General features: G+C 42.9%; 1 protein-coding gene and 1 long non-coding RNA gene across 2 annotated transcripts in view; one reads left to right on the top strand and one right to left on the bottom strand.

Annotated features, from left to right (window-relative positions):
* DNAH8 (dynein axonemal heavy chain 8) overlaps window positions 1-18,414 on the bottom strand; it is a 329,691-nt gene that overhangs the window by 143,923 nt on the left and 167,354 nt on the right. The window contains exons 50-52 of the mRNA XM_090046651.1: window positions 13,066-13,312; window positions 3,934-4,175; window positions 3,715-3,855 (exon numbers count right to left, since the gene is read on the bottom strand). Of these exons, the coding sequence (XP_089902777.1) occupies window positions 3,715-3,855; window positions 3,934-4,175; window positions 13,066-13,312 (630 nt within the window). The remainder of the gene's footprint in view (window positions 1-3,714; window positions 3,856-3,933; window positions 4,176-13,065; window positions 13,313-18,414) is intronic.
* LOC149873534 (uncharacterized) overlaps window positions 1-18,414 on the top strand; it is a 69,557-nt gene that overhangs the window by 40,152 nt on the left and 10,991 nt on the right. The gene's annotated exons all lie outside the window — the stretch shown is intronic.

Raw genomic sequence — 18,414 nt, 5'->3', positions numbered from 1 at the left:
ACTAAAAGAAATCTCTTTATTTCTACTAGATATTTAAGCCTATATAGTCACTTGGTCAAAGAATAAGTGTCTTGCCTCAGAACACAAAGTATTTGCTATGCAGGTAGATCCACCTCTCTCAAATGCCATGTACAGGAATTATATTTGTGCCAGGAGAAAAGCCTTTCAAATGCTTTCTTGAAGAAGAAAAATGGCTCATGGGGGACCTGAATTTCCCGGACATCTCCTGGGAAGAACAGTCAGCCAGGTCTGAACGCTCACGTAGGTTCTTGGCCAGAGTGCAGGACCTCCATCTAACCCAGGAGGTGTACAGCCCCACCAGGGGTGATGCCTTGTTGGACCTAGTGCTGGCCACGGGTGATGACCTGGTGAGGGGGCTGCGGGTGCTTGACCACCTGGGCGACCGCGAATTCGCCTGCTGGAATTCACCATCCAGCGCAAGGTGGCAAAGGCATGCAGTAAGGCAGCGGCCCTAGATTTTAGGAGGGCAGACTTCAACGAGCTAAGGAGGATAGTTGGAGAAGCGCTGAGGTCCCGGAGGGGAGGGGAGCCACGTGTCCAAGGAGAGTGGTCACTCCTTAAGGAGACGATCCTCCAAGCCCAAAGGAAGGTAATCCCAACATGGATCAAAGGGAGCAGGAGAGCACACAAGCCTCCGTGGCTCACCAAAAGCATCTGGGAATGTCTCCTTGCTAAAAGGGAGGCTTACACCCAATGGAAAGAAGGGGTCATCACCAGGGAGGACTATTCTGTAGTTGCTCGGGGATGTAGGGGGGTAGTTAGGAAGGCCAAGGCAGAGATGGACCTGGGACTAGCTTCCCAGATTAAGGACAATAAGAAGTCCTTTTTTAAATACATAGGGGGCAAAAAGAAGATCCCAGGTAATGTGGGGCCCTTGCAGGACTCCATGGGAAACTTGGTCGTCACACCAGATGGCAAAGCTAACATGTTTAACGATTTCTTTGCCTCTGTCTTCCTAAGTAGGGACCAGAACAGCCACCTCCCTGCTGGGCCCCCCTCGGGCCCCGGGGGAGGCACACCTGGGCCATGGGTTAGCAAGGATTTAGTTAGGGAGCTTCTGGAGGGGTTGGACATATTCAGGTCAGCCGGCCCGGATGATCTCCACCCTAGAGTTCTAAAGGAACTGGCCGAGGTCATTGCAAGTCCCCTGGCACAACTTTATGAGTACTCATGGTGTTCTGGTGAGGTACCAGAGGACTGGAAGAGGGCCAACGTGGTCCCCATCTTCAAAAAAGGCAGGAAGGAGGACCCAGGAAACGATAGGCCGGTTAGTCTTACCACAATCATAGGCAAGCTGTTCAAGAAAATTATGCTGGCACATCCAGGAGAGGCCAGCAGGGGACTGCATGCTTAGGGGCAACCAACATGGGTTCATCAGTGGCAGGTCCTGTCAGACCAACCTGGTGGCCTTTTACGATCAGATCACCAGATCATTAGATGCAAGGGAGCAGTGGTTATAGTCTTCCTGGACTTCCGGAAGGCTTTTGACACTGTCTCTACCCCGTTCTCATTAAGAAACTGGGGGGCTGTGGTGTCGACACCCACACAGTCAAATGGGTCGCCAACTGGCTGGAGGGCCGCACGCAGAGGGTGGTAGTGGATGGGTCCTTCTCAACCTGGAAGGACGTGGGCAGTAGGGTTCCGCAGGGCTTGGTCCTCGGGCCCGCACTGTTCAACATCTTCACCAGTGATTTGGATGAGGGGGTAAAAAGCACCCTGTTCAAATTTGCTGATGACACTAAGATGTGGGGGGACGTGGGCACACTGGAAGGATGCAACAGGCTACAATCAGACCTAGACAGGTTACAAGGGTGGGCGGACGAGAATAGGATGGGTTTCAACACAGACAAGTGCAAGGTGATGCACCTTGGGAGGAACAACTGGCACCATACCTACAGGTTGGGGAACTCCCCTCTTGTCAGCACGGAGGCAGAAAGGGATCTGGGGGTCATCACTGACTCCAAGAAGAACATGGGCTGGCAGTGTGGAGAGGCAGTTAGGAAGGCCAACTGCACCTTAGCATGCATCCACAGATGCATCTCGAACAGGTCCAAAGAGGTGCCCTCTATGCGGCACTGGTCAGGCCGCAGCTGGAGTACTGCATCCAGTTCTGGGCGCTGCACTTCAAGAGGGATGTCGACAGCATGGAGAGGGTCCAGAGGAGGGCCACTCATGATCAGGGGACAGCAGAATCCCCCTGCCTCCCCCTACACTGCTCTGCATTGGCCCAGAGGAGTGCAAGAAATGGGAGCTATTTTCCTGCAGGGGAAACAGGGAGGCTTCCCTCCATGAAAAAAAATGCTTCCCTGGGCTGTCTGTGGCAGCGGCTGCTTTTCAGCAATTAATGGGATTGGCCCAATAAGCACCTCACCCCACCCCCCCCATGAAGGAGAAGGGAACCAAAACCAAAAAACCCAGAAATTCCTGATTTCACAGAATAACAAGCAAAACTTTCTATCCACTACTTCCTCTCCCTTAGGGGGATAAAATTTCTGAGGCTGCTCTTTGAATTAATATACAAAAATGTGGATTAGATATGACATGTGGGATGTTGGTAAAGAAAGCAAGCAGGAGAAATTAAATCTACTCTAGGCCTAAGGTAAGTAACAAAGAAATGAATGTAGGAATAATATAAAGGTGAAAAATAGGATAGAAAGAGTATATATTGATAGACTGGCACCAGCAATTAAAATGGCTGCAATGGAGAGACATGGAAACACTTTATAAAATGATTAAACAACTAGCTGGAGATTTAGTTATGGGAGGAAAGGTCCAATAAAAGATAAATAAGGAAGAGTCATTATTACTTTAAAGGAGAAAAGGAAGAGGAGCAGAACATTTCTATAATAACCTTAACAGATCCCCACAAAAATAACATTTACATCTGATAATGGAGAAAAGATAGCAGAGCTTGATGTTTTCTGTGAAAAGAATATGTTGGTCAAATTTAAAGTAGCCACCGAACGACTGAAGAAATAATATACCTTTAGGGGAAAAAATCAAATCACAGCAGAATGTCTCAAGACAAACGGACAGATTGACAAAAAACCTGTTATACCTATTTTTTTGAAAAGGGAGAGTGGAATTTTCCATTCTTCTCAAAAGAATGGAAAATGGGATCATAATAAAAATGCCCAAAATAGAGAGAGAGATTTGAAGGACAAATGGCACAGAACTATGCTGATTTTAAATTTTCAAACATCTTACATAGATTTAGTTTTGGTGTGATGTTGTAGACATAATGGTCCAGGAAATATGTGAGGCAAGAATTTTTGTGGATGATATCTTTTATTGGATCAACTGCATGGCTGGTATAGATTTAGAGAAGCTTTTAAATGCAGGGAATTCTTCTACAGGTCCCTTTGCCTTCTATCCCAACTATGCAGTTGGTCTAATAAAACTATTACCCACAAAACTAATGCCTTGCTTAAGTAAATTTTGAGATTTCACTGAGAGCAGATATAGAGGAAAAGTTCAGTTTCACCCAAACTGGAAACACAAAAGGCTTTCTTGTATATCTTAGTACCAATTTCTGGCCATCCAGTTGTTGGGGTACATTTTTTTTTAAATGCAGTTTTACTGCACACTGAACAGCATTCATAGAAATGATTGTTTTGTTTGTTGTTTCTAGACACTTGGCTATAGAATGAATTCATAGACAAATATAAACTAATTTGCATGGCAATATATTACCTGCATAATATAGTTACATTCTAGAAGTTCCACTTTTGGATTAAGGCTTAACTTCATATATGTATACGCTGGTTCAAAGATTCTGTCATATAAATTTTGTAAAACATCAGCTTCTTGTGAAGAGCGTTTCTTCAGCCATGCCTGTGGGGGAGAAAAAAAATCTATACACTGTACAACAAAATAAAACTAGTAAGTAATGCTCTTCAGTCTTAATCTTACTTGTAATATTGGTCTCCAGCTGAGGGCAGAGGAACTGATGTAGACCATGCCCATCCGAGAAACTGTTGCAGGAGAGGCATTCTCAATGTTGTGAACCTCAAATAACAACTTACAGGTAGGAGCCATAGGAATTCTATCACCATTAGCCAGAGTTAGTGTCTTATTATCATCCAAAACAGAATTTAGATTTTCAATCCAAATTGCATCGACTGGGCCATCTAGAATCAGAAATATATTCTCGCCTGGAAATAATTGAAGGAGGAATTGATATTTTACACCAAAATGGCTGTACAATACATTTAAAAGAAGATACTTTAAACACCTAAATCATCATATAAAAATGATTCATCTATAGTGAATCTTATGTTCCTACAGTACTCCCTGTAGCAGCTGTATACCTCATCACTGAGCCCTAATTTACCCCAAAGATTTAAATATAAATAGTTTACACCAGGAATTAGCAACATATGGCCCCCACATCCACAGAATCTAGTCTGCAGAGCTGGGAGGAAGCTGTGCCAGCACTGCAGCTAGAGTCCATACTGGGCTGCAGCAGGACAGGCTTTGCCCAAGCTGCAGCCAAGCAGCTGGGAGGAAAAGGTGGGGCTTTGCCCACACCATGACTGGGCATTAGGGAGCAGCAGCAGCAACAGCAGTGGCCTGGGTTGGGAGCATAGGCCCACCACGAACTCTAGGAGGGTTGATCCAGCCTACTGCTCCAAAAGCTTGCCTAGCCCTGATTTATACCCTTCAGTAAAGTGGTCTGCAATCCACATTGCCTGTGAGATCCTGTGAAATTGGCCAGAGCCATGATATATTAAAAAGTTGAGAGCGAGCAAAGTAGGCTATTGCCTACAGCATGCTACTTCCTCAGTACTAGTACCCTGGTCTGTCACTTTTGTTCAGCTCCTGACGCCATATAGAACTGAGCTCTGAATTAGAGAGAAAGGAAGAAAAGTGGCTTGCAAAAGCAATAGTCAACATCAAAAGTTGGTGAATATAAAAGACATCTTTATCTTCTTTCTAGTATTGATTCCCAAGAGTTTCATTCTTAGGCTCCTGCCATGCATTATATATATTATGCAATTAACATGTTAATTGAACAATACATTTAGACCAGCCACATGTGCAAAGTAATTAACATGCCATAAACATGTCTACCCATCTATAAAAGAGTCAAACAGCTACACAGTTAGTGCTTGAAAATGCATAACAACTTTATAGTTGGTTTCTATCCAGCTTTAATTTGAACATTTAGTAGGGCCCTAAGGGTGTTTATACACATGTTCTGGGATTGGGGGGAGGGGGGGTTGCACTTTAATCTGAGTTGCTCTGAAAGCCACTCTAATTAAAGCACCTGGAGCATCATGTGCATCAGTGTCCCTACACTGACAAATGACAGTGGGGGCATGTAGCAGAGCACTAGGGTGCTTCCTACTAGCAAAGGTAACAAGGACCCAGCTGCCAATCTGCAGGGCAGCGCAGGTGGAAGTTGCTAGGGCAACTGATTGGGTCAGCTGACCACCAGGGGCCGGGCCTGGTCTTCATAAGCAGCCAGGCAGAGGCAAGAGGTCAGTTCCATCTGACTGCCTGAGGAGTAGGAGCTCTGCTACAGAGCCGAGCTGAGCCAGAACTCTGATGCAGAGCAGAGCAGAGCAGAGCAGAGCAGAGCAGAGCAGCCTTACCACCTGAGTGTCTGTATGAGGGAAAGGGGTGGAGAGAACCCTGACTGGGAAGCGTGAAGAACAGCCAGGTTGGCATGCAATTTGTTATAGCCGGGCGGCTTATTTTGAGTTATAGCCGGTTGGCTTATGGCTTTATGTTCCCTGGTTTGTTATTGTTATACCAGAGGACCAGGTGAGGCTGTAGGGGAAGGAGGAGTAGCGTGGGGGTTCCTGGTACCCTGGGAGGGCACAGCAATATGGTACCAAGGAGGGCACAGCAGGTGGTGCGCTGTAGGGTTGTGCTGTGTTGTGGGGTGTCCTGACCCCAGCCCAGTGGGGCAACATCGGGCAGAACTAGTGGGGTGTCCCGACCCCAGCCCAGTGGGGCAGTATCACGGGTAGAGCCCAAGCAGGGCATCTGACCCAGAAGATGGGTCAGGGGGCCAGGCACGGCTACAGGCCACCAGAGCCCCAACCGCGGGAAGTGCGGGCGACGAAAACCCAATGGGGTAGCCTACTGCGGGAAGTGCAGGCGATGAAACCCCAGTGTGGGTGAGAGCACGTGAGCGCGGGGAGACAGGCCCAGTGGGGGTGCTGCCTCTACATGAGAGGCCCTGGAGAGGGCGTGCTACGTATTGAGAGGCCCCGAAAGGGGAGGGGGTGAGTATAAGAGCAAGACGACCCAGAAGGGGTCACTAAGACGAGTGAAGACACAAGAACGTCCGGTACATCTGCAAGGCTTGGGGTGTGCTACAGGGGAGGTTGGAGGCACACGGCGCCCATAGGGTTAGGGCACTAAATTCATCTGGTACAGAGCTGGGACCGGTAGAGTAAGAACACCAAGTCCAAGAGGCCAAGTAAGGCAGCCTCCCATTAATCTTAGAGAAACAGCAAAGTCGTGGCGGGCGAGAAAAAGGGTGCTAGACCGGCAACTTGGCACGGTAGGGGCGCCACGGGAGATCATGGCCGCTCCTGGGTCCCCGCCCTGTGATGGGGCACTTTAACTAAAGATCATTGAATGCATGAGTTAAAAACTTACCAGGGGGACCAGCAGGGAATGGGAGAGACCCTGTTCACCCAAGCACCTTCCGGAGTAACAAGGAATAAGGAATAACGGCTATAAGTTGTTTGAGAGTAGGTTCAGGCTGGACATTAGAAAACACTACTTCACAGTCAGGGTGGCTAGGATCTGGAACCAACTTCCAAGGGAAGTGGTGCTGGCTCCTACCTTGGGGGTCTTTACGAGGAGGCTTGATAATTACCTAGGTGGGGTCATATGAACCCAGTATTCTCTCCTGCCCAGGGCAGGGGGTTGGACTTGAAGATCTGCTTAGGTCCCTTCTGACGCTACGTCTATGAATCTATAATGTGATCCACTGAAAATTATTTTTGTTAAACACACTGCAGACCTCTGGAAGTACAACTAGCAAGTTTTCACCCTGAACAAAGCCTTGCAGAGCAGGACTAGGAAAGGGGACAAAAAAGCTTTTGGCTAAATCCTGCTCTGGAGAAAGGAAGGGGGTGGCCAAGCACTGGACAGCAGGAGTGGGAGGGGGCACTCAAAGTCCCCAGCTGCTGCAGGTGTTGACTGGTGTGCCTGGCCCCAGCTCTTCCTGCTGTTGCTACCATGCCATCTGCCTTTGCTACTACAGCTAAGGCATGGGGTGGATGATGCTTAGACTCCTTCCTGGATTCCTGAGACAGATGTTCAACCAATCTAAGTATGGAATCCTGATAAATAAAAACACATTTTGCTAACATTACTTCTTAATTTGCTATTCTCATCTGTTAAATGAATACAGAATAGCTCTTTTGGCTGAAGGGACCAGCTTCTTATGCCATTGGTGTTTTAGCTTATGTCTCTCAGGATGTAAGCAAATGCTGCATTTCTCCTGGGAGAAAGTATTTTGTTCTGGGATCCTATAGACGTACATATCCATTGTCCCCCTGCTTGCTTTAATTTCTTTTAAAGGGTAACTTAGACTCATTTTTACAATACTCACTTTATTCCTACACTTTCTGACTGATAAGTTAAAGCAACCTTTGCTGGTTAAGTCCTTTTTCCTATTCCTTGTAGGATTTCTACTCCAGTATTGGTTTTGAGGTGGTTACTCATCCACGTTTGGAGCCCTTTTATAAGTTTTTTCCTCTTGACAGGAATGAAAAATCCAGATAATTTTTTACTTAAAAACATACAAGATTTCTTCACAGCAAAGTCATTGAGTTTTTTTAGTCCAGTCGAATTCACTACCTAGTCCAGGGGTGGGCCATTATTTTGGGTGGAGGGCTGCTTACTGAGTTTTGGCAAGCCATCGAGGGCCACATGAGAGGCAGCCAAGGGCAGATAACTATTAATTTTCTAAATTTTTTAGGGGCCCCAAGGGCCAGATAGAATGGCTTGGCAAGCTGCATCTGGCCCGTGGGCTGCATTTTGCCCACCCCCGACCTAGTCCCTTAATTTCTCCAAGTTTCTTCCATTTAGTTTTAAATGAATCGGCTTATATTCTCAAGGTCATTTTCCATGGCTGGCTTTTCTATAATACTCTTATTTTAACAAAACAACATCTAAACTATCATTACCTCTTAATTCAATGACAATTTAGTAAAATAACCAAAACCTGTCATTTATCACAGCCATGAACATTTATACCTTGCCGTTATTAGTGGTATTGTTCACCAATCTATATCTAGGAAGTTAAGTAAACTATTTCTGCAATATTATCAGAGAAATCTCTAACTTCACTTCCTGACTTCCTAGGCTTAACTTCTAACTTAACATCTTAGGGAAGGATGGTAAAAGAAGTGCTACTGGTGTAGTGCTAGGAGTCTGTTGTAGATCTTAAGGTCAGATTTTGACACAAACAGAAATTTCTGTAATATTATTAAAGAAATCTCTTTTCATATTAAAAACTCCCTAGCATCTACAGCAGACTCCCAGAACTACCAATAGAACTTCTTTTACCATCCTTCCCTTGAGATATTTTGACTCACACTCATTCTGTTTAATTCATGTTATTTTTCTTATTTTTCACAATTTAGTTTAATGAGCTGTTAACCCCGCCTTTACATTTTTTCTAATTCTAACATATACTTAAGTTCCTGAGTTTTAGACATGATTGCTAGTTATAGGTATACCTAACATTAGCCAATTCACATCACAAGTGATGTAAAAGTAGTCTCAGTTCATCCATTTCGTTGCTGAGGCTGTTTGCATTGACACAAAGTTTCAATTTTTTACTCATCACAACTAGTATCCTAGATATACTTAATTCAGTCTTTCTGTTAGCTGTATTGTCTATCTAAAAATTGTTTTAATCAATATTAGTACTTTCTTCCTCCTTGCTGTCTGCTCTCCTGCCTTCAGTTTTCCTTTATCAATCATTGCATCTTAATTTCCCTGACTTACCTCTTTGTATGTATTAAAAGCAGACAGAAAATTTCTCCCATCCTTCTCCTCTTATTCCTTATTTCTCTCTTGCAAAATGTCCAGAAACTTACTTGGTCTACTCTGGACCATCCTTACTTGAGATTTCTAGAACTGAAGCTATCCTCAAGACTCAGTCTTGAAGATGTTGATGTCTGGGAGCTACTGCTTCTTTTGGGGACAAAGACAATACAGTATAGTATCATGAACCTGGCATGAGCACCTGCTGGAAATGTGAAAATTCCAGATTTTTGAAACCAGAGCTGTGGCAGGTCCCAGAGTGGCAAGAGGAGGGGGAGGATAGTGGTGGCCATTCCCAGAGCAGCGGCCACATGCAGAGCAGTGACATGGGATCGTGGATGGCAGCAGCAGACACCGCATGCAAATTTCCCCCTCTGCTGCTCCAGGACCAGCTGCCACTACTCCCCAGTGGAGTGTAGTTTTAAAAAGTGCTGGATTTTCAATAATTCTGGATTTTTGATATCCGGATTTATGAGGTTACACTGTACAAGACCATGGGAAGATTACCCAGTCACCTGAACATCTTGGTCAGATAGTGATTTCACAAACATAGCTGAGGAGAGAACAGAATGAACTTCTTAGAGGCTATGGAGTTGGTAACCTTGGTCTGGAACACCTGGCTGATACCAGTTTTCTGTGCTGGGGAATTCCTCATGCACCTCAAAATTCCAGGGAATTTAATAAGCACGGGGTGCTAGAAGCCAGCATGGTATGTAGCAAGAGTCTTTCTTTGGTCCTTGTTTGGTTATGGTTGGGAGTCTGGAATTTCTATCTGTTATGGGAGGTTTAGAAAATACGGAAGCAACAGGCCACATAGAGGAAGACTTTCTCTTGTCCTCTGATTCTGGTGAGGTATGAGAATGTTCCTCTAGGAACAGAAAAACTCTTTCTGGTAGAGTAGTAGATGTACAAGGGAATGAGTTCTTTTCTGTTGCCAGTCAATAGTGCCTTAAGGTGTGTATAGAAGTTGCTTTTCTGGGTACAGAGCTTTAAATTAACACTTATTCAATGAGGTATTAAAGTTGAAGTGCTGTATTTTACAGCACTTTAGTAACCTATAGTGCTTCGAATAACTTCTGTGTTCTGCACTTCTGTCACGTTTAAGAGTGCTGTATCTTTATAGCATTATAAAAAGTCCTTTAAATTACAGTGCTGTAAAACGTGCACAGAGCATTTCTGTACATACCATTAGATGACACTGTAGGGCAGTAGCTTTATGAAGGCTAAAAGAGAGAGATCTGATGCTGACAAGAAATTCAAGCCACTGAAGTAACTCTTGGCACTGAAAACTGTAATGTCAAAGTTGGAACAGTGGTTGAAGACAGCCAAAGAGTCAGTACCATCAGGTGTGATCTTGAGAGTTGCTACCAACCACAAAAGATACAGAGAAACACAAATTTAAGCCACTGGAAAGAGGAAAGGGGAGCTGACACCCAGGAAAGCACATCAGCTATTACAAAGTAATTATTATGTCTGTGTGCTCCTGCAGGGATGCAAGTTAGAAAAATCACTGTAAGGATACTGTTACATGTTACCTTTCATATGTGTTAAGGACTTTTAAACTAGGAGTGTTCACACTCTGTGGTAGGAAAAGATAAACTAACTGCCTTCTGCTTGTCTGAGAGATAATCCTCTTCAGGTAAGGATTATCTTCAACTGGTATTAGGGAGCTCATGTTGCAGTCACATCAGACTACTCCATAGGGTTAATCTGAGTTGGGAGCAGCCCTCCAGCATTTCAGGAGACATTGTTTCCAGGGGACATTTTATCCTGCTCTGAGCAACAGCAGGGAGAGCTGGCAACCAGGGAGTCCTAAAGTTAAGAATCTCCTCTTTTCCTTCTGTGCTGTACAGGTTCTCTTCCTTCCTCTCCTGTTATACCACCCCCCCAACACACACACACACCTCTTCTGTCCCTTGGGGCTCACCCTCCCACTCCTGGCACCTTGGGGCTCATCCCTCTGCCCTCGTACCTCCTGGTCCCTTGGGGTTTACTCCCTGTCCCATCCACCCTTAGTCCCTTACTGTTCACCCTTCCTGCTCCCAGTCCTTCAGGGCTTATCCCCTGTCCCTCAAGAGTCACCCACTCTCAGGCCCCCTGGGGACCTCTCATCTGTCCCCACTGATTACCTGTGCTGCCAATACTGTTCCAGCAGCAAGTGGGGAAGGGACAGGCAGGGAGGGTGAAACCCACCTGCCTGACACCAATACCACTCTCCAGGCTCAGTCCACCCACTGGAGGCTGCCACAAGTGAGCAGAGAGCTGCCAAGGAGCCATGGGAAGGGTAGGTGAGTGAGCCTCTATCTGGATGGGAAGAAGGGGGAGCTGATGAGGTCAGGCCAGGCGGGGGCTAATGAGGCCCTGATCCTGGAGCCTGTACTATCTTAGAGATCCAGCAAGCCAAGCTTCTAGCTCCTAGCCAGTCCTGTAGGAGCAGGTCAGTGCAGTGCACATTACAGAGGGTATTAACCCTTACTGTGTGACTGCTCACAGCTAGTGCTAACTTTAACACACCCTTTAGCATGTGCTGATTGTAATGTGTAACAACACCTTAAGTTTAACCCTGTAAGAAACAGTGTCATTACATTTGTATCACTACAGGAGCTGTAGATGTAACAGTTACATTATAACAGCTTACAGCTCTAGAATTTGATACATAATAGCTTATATTAGTCTCAATTGATATTGCTACAATTCTTATATCTGTCTGCACCCAAAAATATGAATAGCACAGGTGCCATTGTGACTAGAAATCAGAGTTGTAGTCACCAGTGAAATCAATATGAGGGATAAATGAACAATTTTCATTAGTACCAAGGACTTCAGAATTGATAGTATGGTACAGTGGATGGTTGAGGGTAGAGATAATGACTAGTGGTATCAAATGATACTGATATAAACTGTTATAATGCACTTATTATATCTGCATGCTCTTGCAGTGATATAAATATAACCAAACATCAACACTAAATCTATTCTATTCAGGTTTATATTTACAGTGATTTATCTTAACTCTATCACTACAGGATTATGAAAATGCAACTATTACATTGTATCAACTAATAAGCCTTCCCAAGTAGTAGCTCTCCTTCCTAGAAATACCTCTTCTCGGAAGTTTCTGCCCAGATAAATCCAAGGTACAGGCTAATCACATGGATTTCTCAAGTGAAAATATCTTTAAGTGAGAGTCTCATACTTGAATTCTTCCTGAAAATGACCAATAAATGGCATCTCTCTTATTAATGTGGCCTTTTCCAAGGAAAATAAGCATCTTACATGCATTTAAATGAGATTTTATATCACCAGATGGACAATTTTTGAATTTCACAGACTTCCAGTCAATAATAACAACTAGGGAAGTATCATAATACCATCAAAATAAAATAGAATCAAAAGAAAAATAGGAGTTTTCTATATAGAAAAAGGAAACGCCCCAAAATATCTATTCTACCAATCAAATTTCACCTTCCAGTTCACAGGCAATGAGAAAGAACTGTCATTAGCTGAAGCTATCAAAATACTCATGATGCATGAATAAGGAAATAAGATTCCTTCCCTATACCAAAATATTTCACTGTTTAAATTTGAGATAACTATGACATTACTATGAACAGGAATTTTACAACAGCATATCCTGGGTTATTTAAATACAAGAGTTACTAAAAGCTTTTCAGACCATGGCAAAATATTATTTCAAAGCTACTAAAACTAATCCATATATATCTTGACTATGACTTTACAGCAGCAAAACATTTTTCATAGTCTCTGTACTGAACTGAACTGGAAAACTGAAGTGATTAGACTATATGTAGCTGTATATTTAAATAAGGTATTATCATGTTGAAGTAAGAAACATGGAAACTACAGCGTTCTCTCAAGGAAGGTACCTTACCTTTATCATTAAACTTACATTTCTTCATATTACAGGAAGCATTTTACTACATTTGCAAATTCAAGATGCTTTTTTTAAATATAGCATTCATGAGATCTATTGATCATATCACATACAATATATTTGCCTACCCTTTTTAGCTTTCAATGTTTTTCTCCACAGTGTAGAAAAGATTCCATCAGTCCAGTCATTAGTTGCAGTATCTAGTTTGCCAAACATTTGAGGAGCAGTAATAGCTTTTGGGTTCATACGCATCTCTCTGTGAGGATGCCCACATTCTGTCATTGCCCTCATCAGAATAGTTATAACTGTTGTTTTCCCAGAGCCACTGGGTCCAAGTGTCATCAAACCATGGCGTACTTTAGAAGTTTCATATAGCTATAAGAAAAGCAGTAAAATACTTTCTGAAACTTTATGCTAATTTAAAAAGGACATTTTTGCTCATCTTAAATCATATAATCAAAAGATAATATTTATGAAGTTACAATTTCAGGTAAGATACATTATATGCTAGAAAGTAAAAAGTTCTTAAAATAAAAAATTCAAAATCATAAGTTTAAAAAAGTGTATTTATATACTGCTACTAACATGTAGTGTCTAAGTCTGGGAGCACTGAAGACAGACTTCTTTCACCTAGTGGATAACTAAAGTGAAGTTTGTAACCAACTCTGAGTTACCTGGGCATGAATGTGCCCCCACTATAGGAACAGAACTGCCTTCCAGAAATGCAGAGATATCTCCCTGTTCCAATAACGGAGGCACCCATGTGCCCAAAGTGGATAACAGAATCACCCAAGCACTTTAGTCAGATAACTCAGAACTGCACTTTGGTTACCTACTAAGAGAAATAAAATTCTGCCCTAAAAGTATACTAGGAGAGTTCCCTGAAAAACCAAGCTCTTCAGAGCAACTCAAAATAATTTTACTATAGTGTATTTTCTAAAAAAGATTCAGTGCTATTCATAACAAAAAGTAAAGAGTAGTACAGAAGAGCCTATAGCCACATCACACAGCATGACCTTCAGTTCCGATTGAGTATATTTTATGATTATGTGCATTTTTGTATTTTCCCTATGACCGAGAGATTTCAGTGGCAGAAACAGTTGTTATTAACCAAGGACAGCCCTTTTCACAATGTGCATATATGATATGATGATAACATCAAAAGTGTGTTTTGGGTCTCCTTGCATCCGTTTGATAGACAATTAATAATTAGCATTAATTAACTAATTAACATGCTCAGAAAAAATACTACATACAACTATTTAGAAAAAATGAGGAAGAAATAGTTAAAAAAAAAAAAAGAAGGATAGATGCATTAGGAAAAAATTCCTTCACCTTTTAAGAGAAAATGTGGGTGATGACAGTACAAATGACACTTTGACACTGTTGAATGATGCATGTATAATGCACCTTGAAGCATGAAGACAACTAACAGTAGAAATACTAGTGCTCATATCAACTATTCATCTGTTTAACTCTTGATACTCTCTTCTGGATAGTATTCAGTGCTTAGCCTTTGTTTAGGCCTAATCCGTTTAAACTGGAAGAGGTTATCCAACATGGAACTACAATAAGACATTTTTTTTAAAAACTAGCAAAAAACCTGTCCTGCACTTCAAGAAGAAGAGTCAAACTAAACAACCAGCATTTTACTGTCACCACAGTTTCTACAGTCGCATCATGAGTACTGAATATGAGGCACTATATACTGCCTTAGATTCACATGGTTTTCTTGTCCTTCCTTATAACAGCACCTGAACACTGCAAGGACATTTTCTACATAAGACGTAGTTAGAGTTATATCCAGTCCTAGAAGCACAAGAAAGAAAAATTTCTTTCCGTAATTCTATAATTTTCATTCTAACAGCAGCATCTCCCACAACCAATAATGAACAGCCTGCCCCTCTTCCCTGAGGATTATAACAATGGTCCAATTTTGCTCTCAGGAACTCTGGGAGAGTTCTTTCAGATCTGTAAATAGATTCAAAGCTGTAAAACAAAACTGCTATTAGCTTCAAAATTGAATAACCTACATACATACCTCTCACTTCAATAAATAATGTTACCTATGTAGACTGATTCATTGGGGGTTATTATTTAAAGCAAAAATTATTTGGCAACATTTTTCATAACATGGTCCACAATCTGTGATAAATGGAAAGTAGTGAGTGATGAACAGTGTGAGTAGTGAAAGAAAAGATAAAGTTGAAATACTGTTGTTATTATTATGAGGAATTCATAATTTATGATTCCATATTTAAAGATACTGAGCTTTGCCTGGAAGCTGGAATTTGACTACTCTGATTCATTAACATAGAAAGGTGAAATACTAGATTGACTTGATATTCTCAAGGGAAAATACGGATGATCACACCTTCATTTTTTTCCTTCTTCCTTCCTGTTTCAGCATGTAATTTATGTGAGCTGCTCTAGAAAAGGCTTGTTTACTTTCTGCCTGACACATTATTTCCATTGTTTTTTTAAGGCCCAGATCCAAAACATTCTTACAGATACCTTCACTTAGATATTGCAATGCTCAAAAATAAGTACCTTGTCTCAGGAGGATGATCCAAATCAACAGGGTTAGATACTTGTGCTGCCTGTACAGTGAACTGGGAGAGTCTAGCCTCTCCAAAGGGTGATCCAAGCCACCTAAGTGCTAAGCAGGGAGGCTTTCAGAACTAGCTAACAGAAGTGTTGGTTCACAAACAAGCACCTGAACTCCCACTCCAATCTAGGGCTGACTCAGGACTCTTTTTTAGGCACCTATGTCACCTTGGAATTCAGAGTGCCCATGGGGAGGTACTAAACTGATCCATACTGCCAACATTGAGTTCGGTACAAAGCACAGCAACCTGTAGCCACCAGGAGAACTTCAAAAAAACTTAGAAATCATCTCCTTCACATAACCTACTCCAGAAGAGATCAAGTCAAGAAGGAAATGGACACATGCTGCAACAACTTATCCAGCATAAAAAGAAGAAAGGTAACCCAGCCACAAAACAACCATCAGAGTTGGTTAGTGGGCAGCGGGGTTCGGCAGGGCTCGGTCCTTGGGCCCGCACTGTTCAACATCTTCATCAGTGATTTGGATGAAGGGGTAAAAAGCACCCTGTTGAAATCTGCTGATGACACTAAGATGTGGGGGGACGTGGGCACATTGGAAGGATGCAACAGGCCACAATCAGACCTAGACAGGTTACAAGGGTGGGCAGACAAGAATAGGATGGGTTTCAACACAGACAAGTGCAAGGTGATGCACCTCGGGAGGAACAACCGGCACCATACCTACAGGTTGGGGAACTCCCCTCTTGTCAGCACGGAGGCGGAAAGGGATCTGGGGGTCATCATTGACTCCAAGATGAACATGGGCCGGCAGTGTGGAGAGGCAGTTAGGAAGGCCAACCGCACCTTGGCATGCATCCACAGATGCATCTCGAGCAGGTCCAAAGAGGTGATCCTCCCCCTCTATGCAGCACTGGTCAGGCCGCAGCTGGAGTACTGCGTCCAGTTCTGGGCGCCACACTTCAAGAGGGATGTCGACAGCATGGAGAGGGTCCAGAGGAGGGCCACTCGCATGATCAGGGGACAACAGGGCAGGCCCTATGAGGAGAGGCTATGGGACCTGAACCTGTTCAGCCTCCAAAAGAGAAGGCTGAGGGGGGATCTTGTGGCCTGTTATAAACTAGTCAGGGGGGATCATCAGGCATTGGGGGAGTCACTGTTTCCCCAAGCACCGCCAGGAGTGACCAGGAATAACGGTCACAAGCTGGCAGAGGGTAGGTTTAGGTTAGATATCAGGAGGCGCTACTTCACAGTCAGCGTGGCTAGGATCTGGAACCAGCTTCCAAGAGAGGTGGTGCAGGCTTCTACCCTGGGGGTGTTTCAGAGGAGGTTAGATGAACATCTTGCTGGGGTCATTTGACCCCAGTATTCTTTCCTGCCATGGCAGGGGGTCAGACTAGATGATCTGCTCAGGTCCCTTCCGACCCTAGAAACTATAAAACCCTAGAAACTATGAGAAACAACACCAACACCTTACAACATTCCAACCTCATACTCAATGAAACTGAAAGAACCAATCAACCCTCAAATATTACATCAATCTCTCCATACACACACTTAACAAAGCTGAAAAATCTGTCCCCTCTCAAGTTGTTAAGTTCTGTCCAGAAAAATACTCTAATATACTACAATATGGAGAACTAGAATAATTTTTCTGACACCTCCATCTCAAGGAAAATTTCCACAACCAAAATTAAAACACTTCAAACAACACTTCATCCTTTGACAACATTGAGGAAAAGATTAACCCCCCAAAACAAAAAAACATCAGATTGGAAGTCTCATAGTGGATAAAATTCAAACCTTGACCTCTATATTAGCTGCATCAGACAACGAATGAACAATGAAATAATAAACAACAAATGGCACCATAACAACCTTTCCCTCTCAGAGAGAAGGGCCATAGAATCTCTAAGATTTAACCACTAAATAGTAATAAAACCAGCAGATAAAGGAGGAGCTATAGTTATCTTTAACTATGAAGATGACATAAAAGAAGCCGATAGAAAGCTCTTTGACACCACCTACTACAAAAACTAGAGGAAGATTCAACTCCCCTTTTCACTTTAAAACTCAAAACCACCTTCACATCATTTCCACCTGAACTACAAGAAAAACTACAGAATTTGATCACCAATCATTTACCCAACTTAGGGACCTTTTACATGCTCTCTAAAATCCACAAACAAGGGAACCCAGGCAGACCTATAATATCCAACCACAGAACCCTAACTGAGGAAATATCAGGTTTCATCAAATCCATCCTAAAACCTCTTGTTACCCAAGCAGCAAATTTTGTCCAAGTAACAATAGACCTTCTACAAAAACTTAAAAGCACAGACTATCTTCCCAGCAACAACCCCCTAATCACCATGGATGTTACCAGCTTATACATCCCACACCAGGATGACATCAAAACTTGCCATACATATCTACAAGGTAACATTACAACTCATAGTAAAGACCTAAAAATATTTCTGAATATATACACTTCATCCTCACACACAACTTCACTTTCAATAACCAATACTTCCTCCAGACCATGGGCACAGCTATGGGCACCAAAATGGTCCCACAATATCCCAACCTTTTATGGCCCATCTGGAAGAAGAATTCCTCAAGAACTGCACCATCAAACCCATACTATATTTACAATATATAGATGACATCATCATTCCGACCAATAGCCTGCAATCTCTGATTGATTTCTATCACAAATTCAGTCCACAAATTCAGTCCACTCCATCAGACTATTTCCTGAATACTCCAGCACCAATATTTTCTTTTTAGACACCATGATCAATATCCAGAATGGTAAAATACAAACCATCATATTCAAGAAACCCACAGACCAATATATATATATCTGCACAGAATCAGCAATCATCCTAAACACACCAAGAAAAAGTCCT

The sequence above is a fragment of the Crocodylus siamensis genome, chromosome 1 (assembly GCF_052110815.1).
Source record: "Crocodylus siamensis isolate JL-2025a chromosome 1, ASM5211081v1, whole genome shotgun sequence".
NCBI classification, from domain to species: Eukaryota; Metazoa; Chordata; order Crocodylia; family Crocodylidae; genus Crocodylus; species Crocodylus siamensis.
Note: the sequence above shows the minus strand (reverse complement) of the source record. Positions and strands in the feature narration are given on the sequence as shown.